General features: G+C 46.3%; 1 protein-coding gene, 1 long non-coding RNA gene and 1 pseudogene across 3 annotated transcripts in view; 2 read left to right on the top strand and 1 right to left on the bottom strand.

Moving 5' to 3' along the window:
- The window catches only part of LOC140600876 (small ribosomal subunit protein eS6-like), a 27,731-nt pseudogene extending 10,992 nt beyond the window's left edge, over window positions 1-16,739 (bottom strand).
- Window positions 1-18,090, top strand: part of LOC140600616 (uncharacterized) — a 487,558-nt gene that overhangs the window by 76,967 nt on the left and 392,501 nt on the right. The window lies entirely within an intron of this gene.
- LORICRIN (loricrin cornified envelope precursor protein) lies at window positions 15,057-18,090 on the top strand. Of its 2 annotated transcripts, XM_072769098.1 has the most exons (4): window positions 15,057-15,186; window positions 16,606-17,004; window positions 17,047-17,151; window positions 17,224-18,090. In XM_072769098.1, the coding sequence occupies exons 2-4, from the start codon at window positions 16,629-16,631 to the stop codon at window positions 17,856-17,858; spliced, it is 1,116 nt and encodes a 371-aa protein (XP_072625199.1). In that variant the 5' UTR covers window positions 15,057-15,186; window positions 16,606-16,628; the 3' UTR covers window positions 17,859-18,090. The 2 variants fall into 2 exon arrangements, with proteins under 2 accessions (XP_072625199.1, XP_072625198.1); XM_072769097.1 differs by having other exon boundaries at window positions 16,606-17,151.

Here is an 18,090-nt window from a genome sequence, read left to right as displayed (position 1 = left end):
AGGTGATCAGGGGAAATCTTTCCAGGGGAGATTTCTCCAGTGAGGTTGCATTCTCTTTGGCTAATGTTGGGTTAGGGGTCTGGCTGGCCTCATCCCTTTTGTCCAATTTTCTCCCATATTCTTCTTGAGTTACCCATTCACTACTTAATACTATTATTACCAATGTTGACAACTACCATTTGTTGAACACTTACTATGTGACAAGCACTATGTTAAATATTCTAGTGTCTCTTCATTTAAACTTTACCACATACTTGCTGTGAGACTATTACCCACATTTTATAATGACAAAAGTGTGGTCTGAGGAGCTGATGAAAATGTCCACAGTCACACGTTCAAAAGTAACTGAGCCACAATTGCAGGCAGGCCTGTCTGACTCCAAAGCTCATGCTCTTCAAGTTCTGCTATCTTGTGCGCAACAAGTCAGCATTGACGATCAGCATCAGCATTCTGAGAGCTGTCTACTTGTCACTCTTTACTCTAGACAGACATAAAACACACACACACACACACACACACACACACACACACACACACAAATCCCCTTCTGGACCAAGACCTTTGAGGAACCCAGAAACTTCAGAACTTTTGGAAGCTGGAATGAAACCTAACTTATTAAGCTTCCATGACAGAATGAGAGGCATTATTGTGGTTCTCTTCCGCAAGGGATGTCCAAGCATTGGGATCCCAAGCCAACCTTGCTTTGGGCTGGATGGAAAGGAGGTTTTCAGTCAAGCCAGAGAGTATACAATCCAAAAGGCCTCTTCCTACACTACGTTATGTGCCCCCTTTCTGAGTCCCTAAAATGATCTGAGCTTATTATATTTTTAAAAACCACTTGCCATATTGTGTTTACATCATGTGTTAATGTCTGTCTCCCTTGCTGTGCTAAGAACTTCAGGATAGAACTGAAACTTACTGATCATCCAACTTCTAGTACTTAGCCCAGTGTCTGTCATGCAGTGATGCCCTGTAGATATGGAGAAATATCATAAACAAGGTAATTGTACTCAGTAGGGAATAGGTAAGCGACATTTGAGAAAAAAGGAAGGGGAAAGAGTAATGATTTTAGGAGATGCTTGGCATCTTCAATGAGTTTCTGGCAGCCAGTGGCTGGGAAAGAGATGTTCAGCTTCATCCTGAAGTGGCCTACTGCCTCGGAGGCACCACGAAAAAATAATTCCTCTTAATTTCTGCCCTTTTTTCTAACTTTACTTTTTTACCCATCCTTAGTAACTTTAACTATTCTTTTATAGCCTTTTAATCATTCAAAGATGACTATTCATCAACCCCCAAGTCTTCTCTTCCCCATACTAGTTGTAATGGTGGTGGTGAAAATGAGTAGTGATGGTGATGGTGGTGCTAATGGTGGTAGGGGTGAGAATGGATCATGGTAGCAGTAGCAGTAGCAGTGGTAACGGTGGTGGTGGCATAGGGGACCTGGCTACTGAGACCAAAGTCCCTCCCCACTTTGCTGCTGCCATTTGGCAGGACATGTAGAGGGGAAAGCACATGGATTGGAGTGAAAGCAGAAAAGGAGATGATATTTCCTGGGGAAGAGTGGTCTGTAGGATAGTACTTTCTCCTTTCCAGTCACAGTAGTTTGTTCTGGATCTCAGCCTTCCACATCCACTTCATTTTGGGTTTGTCCAGGATGGCAACTTCTGTGTGCATTTGAGAGAAAGAAAAATGGGAAGAGAGTAGAAAGTAAAGTTAAGCCCACCAAGGCAGGTGCTTCAGGTCTCCCTTAGCCTACTGGGATAGCCTTGGCCAGACCTGTCAGAGCCTGGCTCAACTACTTGCCATTCCCTATGGGGAGTGGTCAACAGATAGGAGTGTGAGGCCACATTTCAGTGGTGGTGGCAATGCCCCACCAGCCACACCTGGCTTAACACCCCCACAGACATGGAGCCCTCTTGAGGGACACTTGGCCTGTTCTGCCACAGATACCATGGTAAGCAATTAGGTTCAGGAATCAGAACACAATTTATTTTAAGAAAAACAGGATGCTTATAACATCCTGTGTAAATAGAACAGCCACAACACCCATGGCATCTCTGGAACTCAGTGGCATTTCTGAGACTCATTGCAGCAAAGGCAGCAAGTTAATTGGACTCAATCCAAGTTAATTCCATCTCCATCAGCCAGGAGTTTGGCTGAACCACCTCCATTGTCTCACATTTGATTTCCTGGGGGATTAGGCACAATAGGCAGCACAGTAGGCAGCAATTACCATCAACCGGCTCTCACCTCTTTTTGGTGCCTTCCTCTGAGATTATTAGCTCTCCAAGATCAGACACTTAACTGAGCAAGGCTCAGAGTCAAGTGTGGCATCCATACATATTGTCTGTAGCCAAGTCTTAAGTGGTAATGATAACGAATGGTGATGGTAGTGGCATCACTAAGGACTCCCAACCAGGGCTGAGTGACCTACTCACTGTGACAAACTCCACTTCTGATAAAATAGTATCCTTCTAGAGACACAAATGCCAAGTATCTCCTAAAATCATTACTCTTTCCCCTTCCTTTTTTCTCAAATGTCGCTTACCTATTCCCTACTGAGTACAATTACCTTGTTTATGATATTTCTCCATATCTACAGGGCATCACTGCATGACAGACACTGGGCTAAGTACTAGAAGTTGGATGATCAGTAAGTTTCAGTTCTATCCTGAAGTTCTTAGCACAGCAAGGGAGACAGACATTAACACATGATGTAAACACAATATGGCAAGTGGTTTTTAAAAATATAATAAGCTCAGATCATTTTAGGGACTCAGAAAGGGGGCACATAGCGTAGTGTAGGAAGAGGCCTTTTGGATTGTATATTCTCTGGCTTGACTGAAAACCTCCTTTCCATCCAGCCCAAAGCAAGGTTGGCTTGGGATCCCAATGCTTGGACATCCCTTGCGGAAGAGAACCACAATAATGCCTCTCATTCTGTCATGGAAGCTTAATAAGTTAGGTTTCATTCCAGCTTCCAAAAGTTCTGAAGTTTCTGGGTTCCTCAAAGGTCTTGGTCCAGAAGGGGATTTGTGTGTGTGTGTGTGTGTGTGTGTGTGTGTTTTATGTCTGTCTAGAGTAAAGAGTGACAAGTAGACAGCTCTCAGAATGCTGATGCTGATCGTCAATGCTGACTTGTTGCGCACAAGATAGCAGAACTTGAAGAGCATGAGCTTTGGAGTCAGACAGGCCTGCCTGCAATTGTGGCTCAGTTACTTTTGAACGTGTGACTGTGGACATTTTCATCAGCTCCTCAGACCACACTTTTGTCATTATAAAATGTGGGTAATAGTCTCACAGCAAGTATGTGGTAAAGTTTAAATGAAGAGACACTAGAATATTTAACATAGTGCTTGTCACATAGTAAGTGTTCAACAAATGGTAGTTGTCAACATTGGTAATAATAGTATTAAGTAGTGAATGGGTAACTCAAGAAGAATATGGGAGAAAATTGGACAAAAGGGATGAGGCCAGCCAGACCCCTAACCCAACATTAGCCAAAGAGAATGCAACCTCACTGGAGAAATCTCCCCTGGAAAGATTTCCCCTGATCACCTCTCCACCCTCACCTCCTCAATGATACCTGACATTTTACCATAAGAGCTTCATCCTTTCAACTGTAATTCTGACCTTTACAAACTTTGTGCCTCCTAGTTGGAGACTCACTGCAAACTAATATCAGATGTCTATACTCTAGTTTAAATGGATCGTACAATCTTTCCTTGAGTTTGTCATTTAATCAAACATCTATTATTCTCCAATAGCTTTTCCAGATAGTAGACCTCGTTTAATCCTCACAACACCCTCAAAATATAGGCAGGCCAAAGCCATTTGACACATAGAGATGTAGGTTCAGAAAGGTGAAATAATAATGTACAAATGGTGCCATGGCTAGTGAAGGGTGGAACCAGGATTCTGCCCCATGTCTCCTGACACCTGTTCAGTCACCAAAGTCTTGCCACAAACTAGAGACTATTTCTGATAATAACCTGGGTACAAAATAGAAGAGGCTGGGGGCTCCGAAGGGAAGAGTGGGGCTCACCTCACAGGACACATTGCCTAGTTGAGGGTGACTCCGGCCTGCCCCTGAAGGCAGTGCTCTGGGTTAGCTCCTGAGTCCTGGTGTCACCCAGGTCCATGCTGTGTGGGCAGGATGGAGCTGGGCCTGCTGTCACAATGGAGCCTCTCCCACTCTCAGCTGAACCTGAGGCCTGACTCCCACACCACAGTCTGTATTTTCCAGGAAGATGTTTGGAATCCTAGGAAGGAAAACAGCACGGCCCATGCTGTAATCTAGGGCTTCCAAAACCTCAGTAATTCACATACCCCCTTTACAGATTTTTCCATATACATGCACTATTAATACTGTATTAATAATCCCTGCATTATTAATAGTTTTCTTCAGATCCACTCACTATTTTCAGTTAGCCAAATTTATTTTAAAAGGTATATTACCACAGTATTACTTTCTTTTGCCTCATCCTAAGCAATAATATCCATAAAAATCATAAATCTGAAGTGTTTGTTCTAATACACATTAAAAATAGTGGAAAAGTATAGACAAATATTTCTAGAAAATATTTCACATGTTATAAAGCTATGACCTTTGTATTTTATTCATGGCATGAAGAGATGGTTAAAGTAAAGTTTTACTTTGACAATTTATCCAAATTAGCAAATGAATAAAAATATTAAACCAATTAGGATCTTTTTAAAGGTCAAAGTGACTTTTTTTTTTGGCTGCTTCTGTTTTTACTAAAGTCTACCCCTAATGTGGGGCTCAAACTCACAACCCTAAGATCAAGAGCCCCATGTCCCAAAAGTAACATTTTAATAACATTTATCTATTCCTTTTGTAAATTATCACCCAGTTACATACTTACATATGTCTAATAAATGTTTTCTACTTACATCCACAATCTGAAACATGAACAAGTCATTTTCATTTTTTAGAGGGAGGGATGTGGAGAAATTGCTTGCTTTTTCTCTTCATTCTCAATGCTCAAATAAAATAAGTAATCATATTCCCAGATTGTTTCCTAATCTTTTCCCCTCGATTAGAAATGTTCTATCTATGGTCCAGTGTTAAAATCTGGTTCTCTTATATACTAATCCAATAATTGTGAGGTTGATAATACTCTATACCTTACTTTAAGGTAAGGTCAAGTGACTTGCCCCAGGTTCCACAACTATTTAAGGGAATAACTCAGGAATCGAATACATGGTCTAGAACAAATATCAATAGTTTTATAAGGTGGGGGCGGGGTCATACATAGCTATTACAATAAGGAATGTTTGTGATTCATCGGTAGAAAGCACACCTCATTTTATGTAGCTCCTCTGTAATCCATACAGGATCCAGAAATGATTATGAGGAGTAAAATGTTTTAATTAATCATGGAGAGCAATTAAATATCACAAATAATTTAATCAGATATTAACATCAATCATATTGAAATGAAACCACAGCAATAATTCAGAAAACTACTAAAAACCTTCAGAGAACTTCTAAAATGATGTAATGTCTGATTATCTCCTTTTAAGGGGGCCAAATGGGTCTTACAATTTCATGCAGTTGCCAGAATAAGATAAAAAAAAACAAATTTGGGATGAAAGAGAAAGCCAGTATTCTGGCCAGACTCATGGTAGCAGTGCTACAAAACCTCCAATAATTCGCCTGCCCTTCCTACCTTTCTTTTCTTTCTTTCACCTTCTGTTCTCCACTTCCTTCTTTCTTTTTTCTTTCCCTTCAATAAACATTGATTCAGTGCCTGGTATGTCCATAGGTTTACTATGGTTTACTCCTGGTTTACTAAGAGCTGCGATGCCACCCTTGCCCTCCAGAAGCAAACAATCTTGTCAGGGAAGTGAAAATAGGACAGAGACTAAATATGCTCCCCGCCCAGGCTAACACACAATATCCAGGCCACTGACAATTCCAGATGTGGGCAGATGTGGAGTCCATTATACATTCCTCCATTCTACCAGCATCCACTACAGGCTATGCCAGGCATGTGCGGATGCTTGAGATGCAGGATAGTAAATAAGACTCAGCAACCCTGCAAGGAGTCCCCAGTCTGGTAGGGGCAGGATTACTGTGCTGCAGATAGGTGCTCTCTCAATCAGGTGGAGTGTTGAGCAAGGGTAGAGGGGTGGGGTGATGTCTAATAGAATATTAAATGGAAAATAAAAAAATAAATAAATAAAAAATAAATGGAAAATAAGAGACAAATCAAGGAAAGGGTGGATTAACCGATGCAGGAAAAGCACAAGAAGATATACAAAGGCATTAAACATAGCCAATTCAGTGGGGGAGAGGGTTGATGGGTTTGTCTAGAGCAAAATGCTTCTATAAGAGAACAGTCAGATGTGGGCAGTACTGAACCACAAAAAGCCCTTTGGACTAAGAAATCTGGGCTTCATTCTGATGTAGGGACACTGAAAACTTTTAGCTAAAGAATGGCCTAATTGCAGCAAATCTACTACCATGGCTAGAGACACAAGTCATGGAAAATGAGGTGGGCCAGATCCACACACAATATAGTTATTGTGGGGGCGCTTGAGTGACTCATTCAGTTAAGCCTGCCTTCAGCTCAGGTCATGGTCTCAGGGTCCTGGGATCAAGTGCTGAGTTGGGCTTCCTGCTCAGCAGGGGAGTCTGCTTCTGCCCCTACCCTTCCCCCCTGCTCATGTCCTCTTTCTCTCTTTCTCTCTCTCTGTCAAATAAATAAATAAAACCTTCTTTAAAAATACAGTTACTGTGGAGACTGAGGGCTGGTGAATAGCAATTCCAGGGCCAGGATTCCTAGGAGAAAGGGAACAGGTTCTTTGGGAAAAGTCTGACTTGAGCAGTGATACTGACATCTGTGGAAGGAGAGAGATACATGTATACACACACACATGCACATATAACATGTACACGTGGACATATATATACACATCACACATCTACTTGCATCATACACACATCGACATGTATACACATATAATATGTACATATAGATATGTGTACATGCATCACACTTGGCACATCTACATCATACATGTGTACACACATCACACATGCACACTCAGCCACATACACATAAAGGTAATATGAAAGCCAAAACCCAAATCTGGAGAAACCTATCTATAGTTTCCACTATTTTCCAATCCTAACTTAAAACCCTTCTTCCAAGGAGGCTTATCCAGTGGCTTCTTTTCTCTGCATCTCCTTGTCCCTCAGATGCTTGGCTACCAATTTACTCAAGCATCCTAAGGACTTATTTTCCAAATGCCCCACTAAAGTGCTGATTCCTTCTCTGTCCCTCCCCCCTACTCTCCCACATACACACTAAAAGATTTGCAACACGTAGATGGAGATAAAAAGTACAATGTTAAGTGAAATAATTCAGCCGGAGAAAGACAAAAATACCATATGATTTCCTCATATGTGGAATTTGAGAAACAAAACAAATGACATATCAGATAAAGGGCTAGTCTCCAAGATCTATACACAACTTATTAAACTCAACAGCAAAGAAACAGTCCAATCATGAAATGGGCAAAAGATATGAACAGAAATCTCACAGAGGAAGACCTAGACATGGCCAAGAAGCACATGAGGAAATGATCCGCGTCCCTTGCCATCAGGGAAATACAAATCAAAACCACAATGAGATCCCACCTCACACCAGTGAGAATGGGGAAAATTAACAAGGCAGGAAACCACAAATGTTGGAGACGATGCGGAGAAAAGGGAACCCTCTTGCACTGTTGGTGGGAATGTGAACTGGTGCAGCCACTCTGGAAAACTGTGTGGAGGTTCCTCAAAGAGTTAAAAATAGACCTGCCCTACGACTCAGCAATTGCACTATTGGGGATTTACCCCAAAGATACAGATGCAATGAAACGCCGGGACACCTGCACCCCAATGTTTATAGCAGCAATGTCCACAATAGCTAAACTGTGGAAGGAGCCTCGGTGTCCATCAAAAGATGGATGGATAAAGAAGATGTGGTCTATGTATCCATGGAATATTCCTCAGCCATTAGAAACAACAAATACCCATCATTTGCTTCGATGTGGTTGGAACTGGAGGGTATTATGCTGAGTGAAGTAAGGACAATCATCATATGGTCTCATTCATATGGGGAATATAAAAAAAATATATAAAAACATAGTGAAAGGGATTAAAGGGGAAAGGAGAGAAAATGAGTGGGAAATCTCAGAGAGGGAGACAGAACATGAGAGACTCCTAATTCTGGGAAAAAAAACAAGGGGTAGTGGAAGGGGAGGTGGGCAGGGGGCTGGGGTGACTGGGTGATGGGCACTGATGGGGGCACTTGACAGGATGAGCACTGGATGTTATATTATATGTTGGCAAATTGAACTCCAATAAAGTTTATATATATATATATATATATATATATATATATATATATATATATATATATCGGGACAAAACAAAGGGGAAAAAACAGTGAGATAAGCAGCTAAGAAACAGAATCTTTTTTTAATTTTTTTATTTATTCAAATTCAATTTGCCAACATACAATATAACACCCAGTGCTCATCACATCACATGCCTACCTTAGTGCCCATCACCCAATTATCCCATCCCATCATCCACCTCCCCTTCAGCAACCCTGTTTGTTTCCCAGAGTTAACAGTCTCTCATGGTTTCTCCCTGTCTGATTTTTCACCATTCAGTTTCCACACCCCCCCTTCCCTTTTGGTCCTTTTCATATTTCTTATATTACACATATAAGTGAAACTATATGACGATTGTCCTTCTCCAATAACTTTGTCCAGCCTTCTGCTAAATCTCTCCCTCTTTCTCCACAACAAGCTGAAGTGGCAAGGGGAAATGCTCTTGAGAAAGAAAAGTTACCAAAATGCCTCTCAGGAGCCTACGGCTAACACACAGAGAGATATAAGAGTTTCTGGGCTCTTTTCTCAGGGGCCCTTGATTCTTGTCATCCTACCTAAGTTTCTTCCCTGCCACTGCCTCTGACCCTCATTTCTCCCTTCTCTCTGTCTAGAGAGGGGCCCTGGGAAGGAGGGGCCTAAAGGAAACTGGTCAGAAGTCAGACTGACTTTTTAGGTGGAGAAATTTGAGGTTGAGGGGAACAATGCCTTGCCCAAGCTCACAGGTTGAGATCACAGAATTCCCAAGACTCCAACACCTCAGAAGAGGAAAGATTCTAATCCCTACCCTTCCGAACAGACCAGAGACTGGCAAACCTCAGAAGTGCCCCTGGTTCTGCTTCAGGCCCCTCCAGAAAGCTCTAGGAAGGCATGATCCAAGGGATATTCTGAAAAATAAGAAGCAGGAGATGATGGGGGAATCAGGCACCTTGGATGAAAGATGAGGGATCACAGTGGAAAGCAGTTTGCCATAGCTAATTTACTTAGGCTACTTTCCATGGAAAGCTAAATCAGATTCCATTTGCCCTGAGATATGACTAAATTCTCATCATCTCATTGGCTGATGAACAAATATTTATCAAATACTCTGAAGCAGATGGAGATATGAAAATTTAGGAGTATCTGATTTTGTCTGGATGGTGCTCCTAGTCTGGAAGGGAAGGCCCTAGGAATCTATACCAGATGTGAGAGATGGATCCAAAGCCCCTCATCTTGGAACTCTCCAAGCACATGAAGGGAACCAGTGAAGAAGTCAGCAGAAAGCCACCAAACAAATTGTGATCATTACCACTTTTCTAAGCAGTGGGATGTTTTGCCACAAATCATCCATCCAATTTGAACAAGTTCAACTACTGAAATGAGTATAGTTTGAAGAATGAGCAAACATTCAGGATAATCAGCAAGTATGACAAACAAGCTCTACTATTCAAGAGAGAGACTGGACCTAAATTCTGGTCTTCAGTAGTAAATCCCATTAGCTGTCCTGTGAGTTAGAGAGGTCACACTCAATGTCGCTGTAGTCTCAGGGAGTTCCTGAGAGAAGCTTGTTAAGTATTAAAGTGGAATTTGAGACCAAAGCAGAAAGGGCACGTATCTTGGTTTGAAAATAACAAAGGTGTGCGGGTGACAGTCATCTGAAGCAGCATGCCCCTAGAAGGCTGTGGGTCTGAAATGTTTGTGCTTTTTCCTTCATATCATATTGGTTTCCAGATTCCATTTGGCTTGGGAGTCAGTTAAAGCAACATGGATTATACCAGTGGATAGATAATCAGTGGATTATCGGTGGATGAGCTGGGCCAACATTCTGGGAGCACCAACTTCCACGATGCACAAAAGTCCTGAGAGGTCTCCCCTTATCGTGTATCTCAGAGCAGGACTGGCCCACAGATGCTGTTCACTGCTCCTCCCTGCTTATAGTTTACATGTGAACTCAGGAGATTGGCCCTGAGCCCTCAGGCTACCCAGCGGCTGACCACTTGTTGAAGGCCTCCACTCAGCAATTTAATTCCAGACCCAGAGGCTAGAGCATCCAGGCTCAGGAGCTTCCCTGAACGTGTTAGTTCAGCTATGAAATACTTTCACTGTCATTTTAACTACTCCCTGGTCTTACTCCCAACACCTGAAGATAATCTTGTCAGGAGAAAGCACAAAGCTTTCTACAGTAGAGTCTATCGTAGACAAAGGCCTGAGTGGGGAGGCCAGAGATCCAGGGTCTAGTCTCAGTCCTGTTGTGTAGCTTTGGAAAGTGGTTCGGCCTCTCTGAGCCTTGGGTTCTTCATCTACATTCACCAGTGTTAAGAGTCGATCAGATGACCTCTACAGCAGCCCACCAGTGAGTAGAACTGTCCATGAGCAGCTGGGAGAGGGCCACGAGACCACGAGAAGCAGGGTGTGGAGCTAAGCCTGACTGGGATGTCATCCCCTCACTCTGCCTATGTTGATTCATAAGGAAGAGACATGTAGTACCAGGAAATAATGCACGATTTGGAATCAAAAGAACTGAGTCTAAATCCTGGCTTCGCCACTTAAAAGGTTGTGGCAATTTGAGCAATTCCATTAGTCTTGATGGGCTGCTTCCTTATCTGGGAAACGAGGATAACATATCACTGGGCACATAGGACCTTGTTTTTGTTTTGTTTGTCTTTTTAAATATTTTGTTTGTTTGTTTGTTTGTTTGTTTATTTATTTATTTATTTATTTATTTATTTATTTATTTAAGAGAGAGAGAGAGATAGTGAGAGAGCACGAAGCAGGGAGGAGAGGGAGAAGCAGACTCCTGCAAGCAGGGCGCCCGACGAGGGGCTTGATCCTAGGACCCTGAGACCATGACCTGCCCCAAAGGTGGCAGATACTTAACCAACTAAGCCACGCAGGCACCCCACACAGGACTCTGGTGAGGAACAGACAAAACACCTATGTGGCAGCAGTTCATAAACACCACAGTCTGTCCACACAAAGTGTCTGAGCCAAGCAAGTGCAGTCCTTGGGCAGGCACACTGCCCATCTTACATGCATCTGGAATGACTCAACTGTGGGCCTCCTTCTCCATGTAAGGATGAGCTCCAGGAGCACCCAAAAGAGTCATTCAAGAGTCAACATGTCAAGATAGAACCCCAGGATGCTATGAACTCTTTTTAAATCTTAGTGTATAGACTAAAGAACTAATGGGGACCTGGCTGTCAAGAACAGTTATGATTTGAAAAACGAGACAAGGCTACCAGATGTGTCATTAGCTGTAACTAGTACAACTGTTCCTTAAGGACTTGGAAAGGGAAAGTGGCAAAGAAGATGGAACCAGTGGGTAGATGAACCTAGAGAAGCTTCCTAGAGAAGGAATTCTACAACTGTGAACCACCACAGAGCTGTCCTCCCAGACCTTTTTTTTTTTTTTTCTCCCAGACTTCTAACAACGACAACCACCTCTTCAAACTGCTAACCCAGAAGAGCTGGAGAGAGGATGGAAATGTAGCCTGGGGGGTGTCTGAGGCTCTGAGGCACCTTCTGGGCAGGACTCTAAGGGGAAACTTCCCACTGAATATAAACAATACTAAGGGCTTCCAAGCTTTATGCCTGCCCTGCCAATACTCCTAAGCCCTTGCCCTGTGTCCATTTTATTCTTTGCAAACCACTCATTATCTTTTAAGTCTCAGGTAGGGAGGTTGTTAGCCTTCAGCCATGAAAATGCATTGGTGTAGTTTTAGATACTTAAAGATTGTGATGAACAGGTTTCTTTCAGACTGGGGACTCCCCAAACTCAAAAGCTATGATCTCCCCTCAGACTGAGGATTGCCTGGGACAGGAACCATGCCCCTCCTTGCACCAGGGCTATTAGTCATCAGCATTAAGAACTCCCTTCATTTCCACCAGGATTTACTGAGCAGCTATTAACACATGGCCCTACACTGGACACTGATGCATTTGCTTTACAGCCCATCCCCTCTAAGGATACAGGTACAGGCAGGAACCTAGATCTAATCTGTGAGGCAACAGAATTCAGGCATGTTAGGAAGCACATATTTTGGGCTAAGTGTCTAAGGTTATAAATCTTTAAACTATGGCATGTAAAGTTTTATAAAACTCCAACTGCCCAAGTGTAATAATTCTATAAACTTCCATCATTTCTTCATTGATTTGATGAAATGTGATAATCAGTTGCTGTCCACACAATACCTTACTACCTCTGGTCTAAGGAGATAAAACGGAGAACAAAGTTATGTATTCACACCTCGGCAAGGCTAACTTAAAGCCACAAGATCTAGCATTGCTGTCAATACCATGTTGCATCACCCTTTTCTACATGTTATCAAAGTAGGTGTACTCATTTAAAGAGTTTCCTTATTAAATGCCATCTAGGGAGGCAGAGGCAGGCATGGAGTATCTCTCTCCCAAATCCACCAAGGTTATCTGTGCACAGGTTCGACAAGGCTTCTGACTCTTTCATAATACTCCTTGCAGTACCCAGCACACTGCTGTTGTCTGGATTAATGAATAAAGCCCTAGTATCTCATATCTTATAGAAAGAAAGAAAACATCATATATTTCTTTTAAGAACATGAACCCTCCAAATGGACATGGGCAATTTGAAGATTATTGCTCTTTGAGGCTTTGGGAACCTGCACTTGAGGTTCCCAAACTTCAGAATTTCGTAGTGTGGTAACATCTCCCTCAAAACAATATGGGAACTGTTCTATTATAGCCAAATGTGTTTTGTTTGCTTTTTGTTTTTGTTTCGTCAAGTAAGAACTTGAAAGAAACAACTACAGCCTCCTGCAGTTTCCAACACTTTAAATTTTAACACACACAAAGTAGGAAGGCCATGATTTCAAAATTCAAGACTTTTCTCCTTGAGAATGCACTGCTGAAATCCTTTAACTTACATTTTCCTCTAGAGAACACAGAGTAATGGGCCAACATGGGTCTACAAATCAGGGCTGGAACTGCACATGATCTATATTTTCTCCCCTTCTCCAGGGGAGAAGTTGGTCACATAACCAACTAAGTAAAACCATTCTTTGTTATACCCATGGCAATCATATAGTTGGAGCCGGTTTTCCTTCAAAATCTCCCTGGTGGGCAGCCCAGGGGGGCGGGGGGGGACGGGGCACTCAGCAGTTTAGCACCACCTTCGGCCCAGGGCCTGATCCTGGAGACCTGGGATCGAGTCCCGCATCTGGCTCCCTGCATGGAGCCTGCTTCTCCCTCTGCCTGTGTCTCTGCCTCTCTGTGTGTCTCATGAATAAACAAATAAAATCTTAAAAAAAAAAAAAAAAGTTACAACAGGAAGGTTTTAAAAAAAAAAAAAACACAAAACCAAAATCTCCCTAGTGCCTCAGCTTCAAGCTGAGAAACATGCTTTCACCAACAGATCCTGGCTTTTCCCTTCTGGCTATTCTCTCAGGAGGGGATCATGTGGGTTTGCCTGGGTTCATGCCATCCAAGCTAGAACTAGTGCCACAAGTTTCCGAAGACCACACTCTAATCAGGATCACTTGATCACTAAGCCACCGTAATTAACAGTCAACTTATTATTGGAGCTGTCATTTCAACACATAGGTGGGTGGAACAAAATTCAAATGCCATACCTTAAACAATAGCAATTGAGTTCTGGTGATGAAAGAAGAGAGGAGCATGCTGTTCACACACAGAGGTGATGCTACCAGTCTAGGGTCAATGGAGAATTTTTGAGTTATTTTCTTACTTAAGAACTTGCCTCTAGCTATCCATAGACTCCCTTCTGGCCTTGGTGTCCAAGGCAAGCCAAGTTGGAGGTAAAACTGTGCTGTAATAGGAGAAAACAATAAAACGGACTCTTCCCTCTTCCTGAGCCTATGAAATAGATATTACTATTAATAGACAAGGTAACTGAGCATCAGAAGCCTTTTCATTGAATAGACAACAAATACTGAGTGCCTCCTGTGCTGTGACTTTGTCCAAGGTGACACAGCTGGCAAGTAGCATGGGGAGCACCCGAATCTAGTCACCTAACTTCAAATCCTTTCCATTCCACAGCTGCCTCATAGGCTGAGGTCAGTGTCACCACACAAGACCACAGGATGCCAGGGCCAAAGGGCCATGGTGGGAAGGACCACATGGTCAAGCTCTTTAGCTTGTTCATCTGCACTTTTTTCAGAAGAATAAATATCCAGGAGTAAATCAAAGTAGACACCCATGTCCTTTTATTTGTAGCCCTGGCCATGCCAGAAGTGAGTACTGGAGGCTTGTGCCCGCTCTTGTGCCAGTTTCAAGACAGGAACACCTCAGTGAATCACACATGAAACACTGGGGGGAGAAACTGTTGGCAAAAAAGGAACAGGCTCTCTATAAAGTTGAGGGTTCCAAGCAATGGGATTAGAAGCCAAATAGGAGGTCCTACTCTTCACACTAAGGACTGAGATCTCCAGTGTGACTCTTTGGGGCCACCTCAAGAGTCACGGACCTAGGTCTTTGCCAGAGGTTTTGGAAACAATGTCTACCATCCACTCTGGCTAGCCATCCCTGCTGCCATATAGTTGCATCAGAGAAGGGGCCAGTTACACACTAGGCTGCTCATTCTGAGTATGCCAAAATCTTCATGAATGGGCCACCCTGTGCCTGTAATCAACAGACAGGTGGGGTGACAGCCATAGGTCACATAACTGAGTCTAAACATGAAAGGCGGGCTCAGATCAATAGATGAGTCAGGGCTCAGAGTATAAAACCTTGGGAGCTCCAGTGCTGCTCACAGAAGCCAGCATCTCCTCTCCTCCTCTCCACACTCAGCCCCTTGTGCTTCAGGTAAGTGTGAGTTCTAGCTCTTGTCTTCCCAGCTAGTCTTCTCCACCCCGCTGCAGCTAGGTAGACCAAGAGACAGACCTGCAAGGCCTCTCTCCTCTTTGGAAGCTACAAGACCTCTGTGTGCCTTTCCAAGTGCATTCATGTTTAGAGGGAATTCAGGTTGGAAGTTGGGGGGTGGGTGGTAGTGGTGAGCTGCTGCTGTGCAGATGGTGTCTCTAATCTTCTGGCCAGAATGGGAACTCCACAAAGGCAAGAGTATCTCCTGTCTCTCTGGCATCCCAGTAGGAGCAGGCCAGTGATGGGCACAGAGGGACATTCTGCAGACTGCTCCTGTGAGTGAGCAGGATGAACCCTGCGCCACGTGTCAGGAGGAGAGGCGATCTTACTTCCAGGGAGTAAGGGAGAATGGGGAGAGTAATTCAGAGAATGCTGCCAATGGGGGAGATTTGGAGAAGCACAGGAACCCGGTGCTGGAAGAGAAATGGTGTGAGATACTGGGACACAACTTCCTACTAGCAATGGTCCCTCAACCAAGCCTGGATGTAAGCAAAGCCTACCTCTTCGGGTCAGGAATGTTGGTCCAAAGGACCGCTGGGTCCTTTCCCCTGTGTCCAGACAGGACCAGGGAGAAGCCTTTTTTGATAACTAGTTCAGGTATCATGGCTAGGCTCAGTGAGCTTTTTTTTTTTTTTTTTCCTTAAAGATTTATTTATTTTAGAGGAGGAGAGGGGGGCAGGGGGGAGGAGGAGAGAGAGAGATAAAGAGAGAATTTAAAGACTCCCTGCTGAATGAGGAGCCTACTGCTGGGCTTGATCCAATGACCCCAAGATCATGAGCCGAGCTGGAATCAAGAGTCTGAAGATTAAGTGACTGAGCCACCCAGGAGCCCCTGCCTTAAGAGCTTTTGCAGAGAACGGGGAGTGGGGAGCAGCAGCCTTCTGACATTCGGACAAACCTCCCTCTGTCGTGCCAGGGATGGGTAACACACGCACAGCCCCCTGTAGGTGGAGGTTTGTGCTAATCTCTATTTGCATTGGGAGAATTCTTGCTAGGATCCGAGACCTGAGAGATAAAGTGCCGTAACCCTCTCATTTTACAAGAATGGAGTACAGAGGAGGGAGTGAGGGTTATTTGCCCCCAAATCACCTAGCAGGTGTCCGAGGCAGAGCCAGGAGAAAGAAATGGGCAACACTACCTGGTCTTTTTAAAGCTTGGTCAAGACTTCCTGAGGTGAGCGCAGCTCTGTTCTGCAAGCACCAAGCCTAGGAGGGCCCTGTAGAGCTCTCCCAGTGTGAACCGGGCGCCGAGCCGGGCCCGGCAGTGCTGCCCTGCGGCTGGGGGCGCCCTCGGCTGCAGCTGCCTTGGCCGCCGCGGTGCTGCTCTTGCGGCCGGTCCAGGAAGGCGCTGCTCTCCTTTCAGGGTTCGCTTCCTGCTTGCGCAAGATGTCTCACCAGAAGAAGCAGCCCACCCCCATGCCTCCAATGGGCTTCGGGAAGACCTCGGGCGGCGGCGGCGGCGGCGGCGGCGGCGGCGGCGGCGGCGGCGGCGGCGGCGGCGGCTCCGGTGGCTGCGGCGGCGGCGGCGGCTCGGGTGGGAGCGTCAAGTACTCCGGGGGCGGCGGCGGCTCCGGCTGCGGCGGCGGCTCCTCCTCCAGCGGCGGCTCCGGCTGCGGAGGCTACTCCGGGGGCGGAGGCTGCTCCGGAGGCGGCGGAGGCGGCGGAGGAGGTTCCGGAGGCTGCGGAGGAGGTTCCGGTGGGAGCGTCAAGTACTCCGGGGGCGGAGGCTGTTCCGGGGGCGGCGGCGGCTCCAGCTGCGGAGGCTACTCCGGCGGCGGCGGCGGCGGCGGCTCCGGCTGCGGAGGCTACTCCGGCGGCGGCGGCTCCGGCTGCGGTGGCGGCGGCTCCGGAGGAGGTTCGGGTGGGAGCACCAAGTACTCCGGGGGCGGCGGCGGCTCCGGCTGCGGAGGCTACTCCGGGGGCGGCGGCGGCGGCTCCGGCTGCGGCGGCGGCTCCTCCAGCGGCGGCTCCGGCTGCGGAGGCTACTCCGGCGGCGGCGGCGGCGGCGGCTCCGGCCAGCAGGTCCAGTGCCAGAGCTACGGAGGTGTCTCCGGCGGCGGCTCCGGCTGCGGAGGCTACTCCGGGGGCGGCGGCGGCTCCGGCTGCGGCGGCGGCTCCTCCTCCAGCGGCGGCTCCGGCTGCGGAGGCTACTCCGGCGGCGGCGGCGGCGGCGGCTCCGGCCAGCAGGTCCAGTGCCAGAGCTACGGAGGTGTCTCGGGCGGCGGCTCCGGCTGCGGCGGGGGCTCCTCGGGGGGCGGCTCCGGCTGCGGCGGCGGCTCCTCCGGGGGCGGCTCCGGCTGCTTCTCGTCGCAACAGACCCCCCAGACCTCGTGCACGCCCCAGCAGGGCTACGGAGGCGGCTCCTCCGGGGGCGGGGGCGGCGGGGGCTGCTTCTCCAGCGGCGGCGGCTGCGGCGGCGGCTCCTCCGGGTCCGGGGGCGGCGGGGGCTGCTTCTCCAGTTGTGGGGGCGGCGGCGGCGGCGGCTCCTCCGGGTCCGGGGCCGGCGGGGGCTGCTTCTCCAGTGGTGGGAGCAGCGGCTCCTCCGGGGGCGGCAAGGGCGTCCCGGTATGCCACCAGACCCAGCAGAAGCAGGCGCCTACCTGGCCAGCCAAGTAAGGCCCGTTGGAAGCCGTGGAGAAGAAAGAGCTGCAGGTGTTCTCCGTGGGCGCCAGTGGCTTTAGCGCTCTCATGATATTGCCCTGAGGTTCCCAAATCCTACAGGTGTTAACACTGGAGCCATTGAGTTCTGGGGCTGCATCTTGTTCTGCATTTTTTCCTCTTTGGTTTCTGTACAACTACCTCCCAACCCCGGTACATCCTCAGTCAATAAATTTGCAATTCATGAGAA

Source organism: Canis lupus, chromosome 12 (assembly GCF_048164855.1).
Source record: "Canis lupus baileyi chromosome 12, mCanLup2.hap1, whole genome shotgun sequence".
Lineage (NCBI taxonomy): Eukaryota > Metazoa > Chordata > Mammalia > Carnivora > Canidae > Canis > Canis lupus.
Note: the sequence above shows the minus strand (reverse complement) of the source record. Positions and strands in the feature narration are given on the sequence as shown.

Bases quoted from the DNA above. Each gene is read 5' to 3' on its own strand.
- LORICRIN (XM_072769097.1), top strand. From the start codon at position 16,629: ATGTCTCACCAGAAGAAGCAGCCCACCCCCATGCCTCCAATGGGCTTC. The intron at 17,152-17,223 runs GCTACTCCGGGG...CCGGCTGCGGAG, and splicing joins CGGCGGCTCCGGCTGCGGAG to GCTACTCCGGCGGCGGCGGC.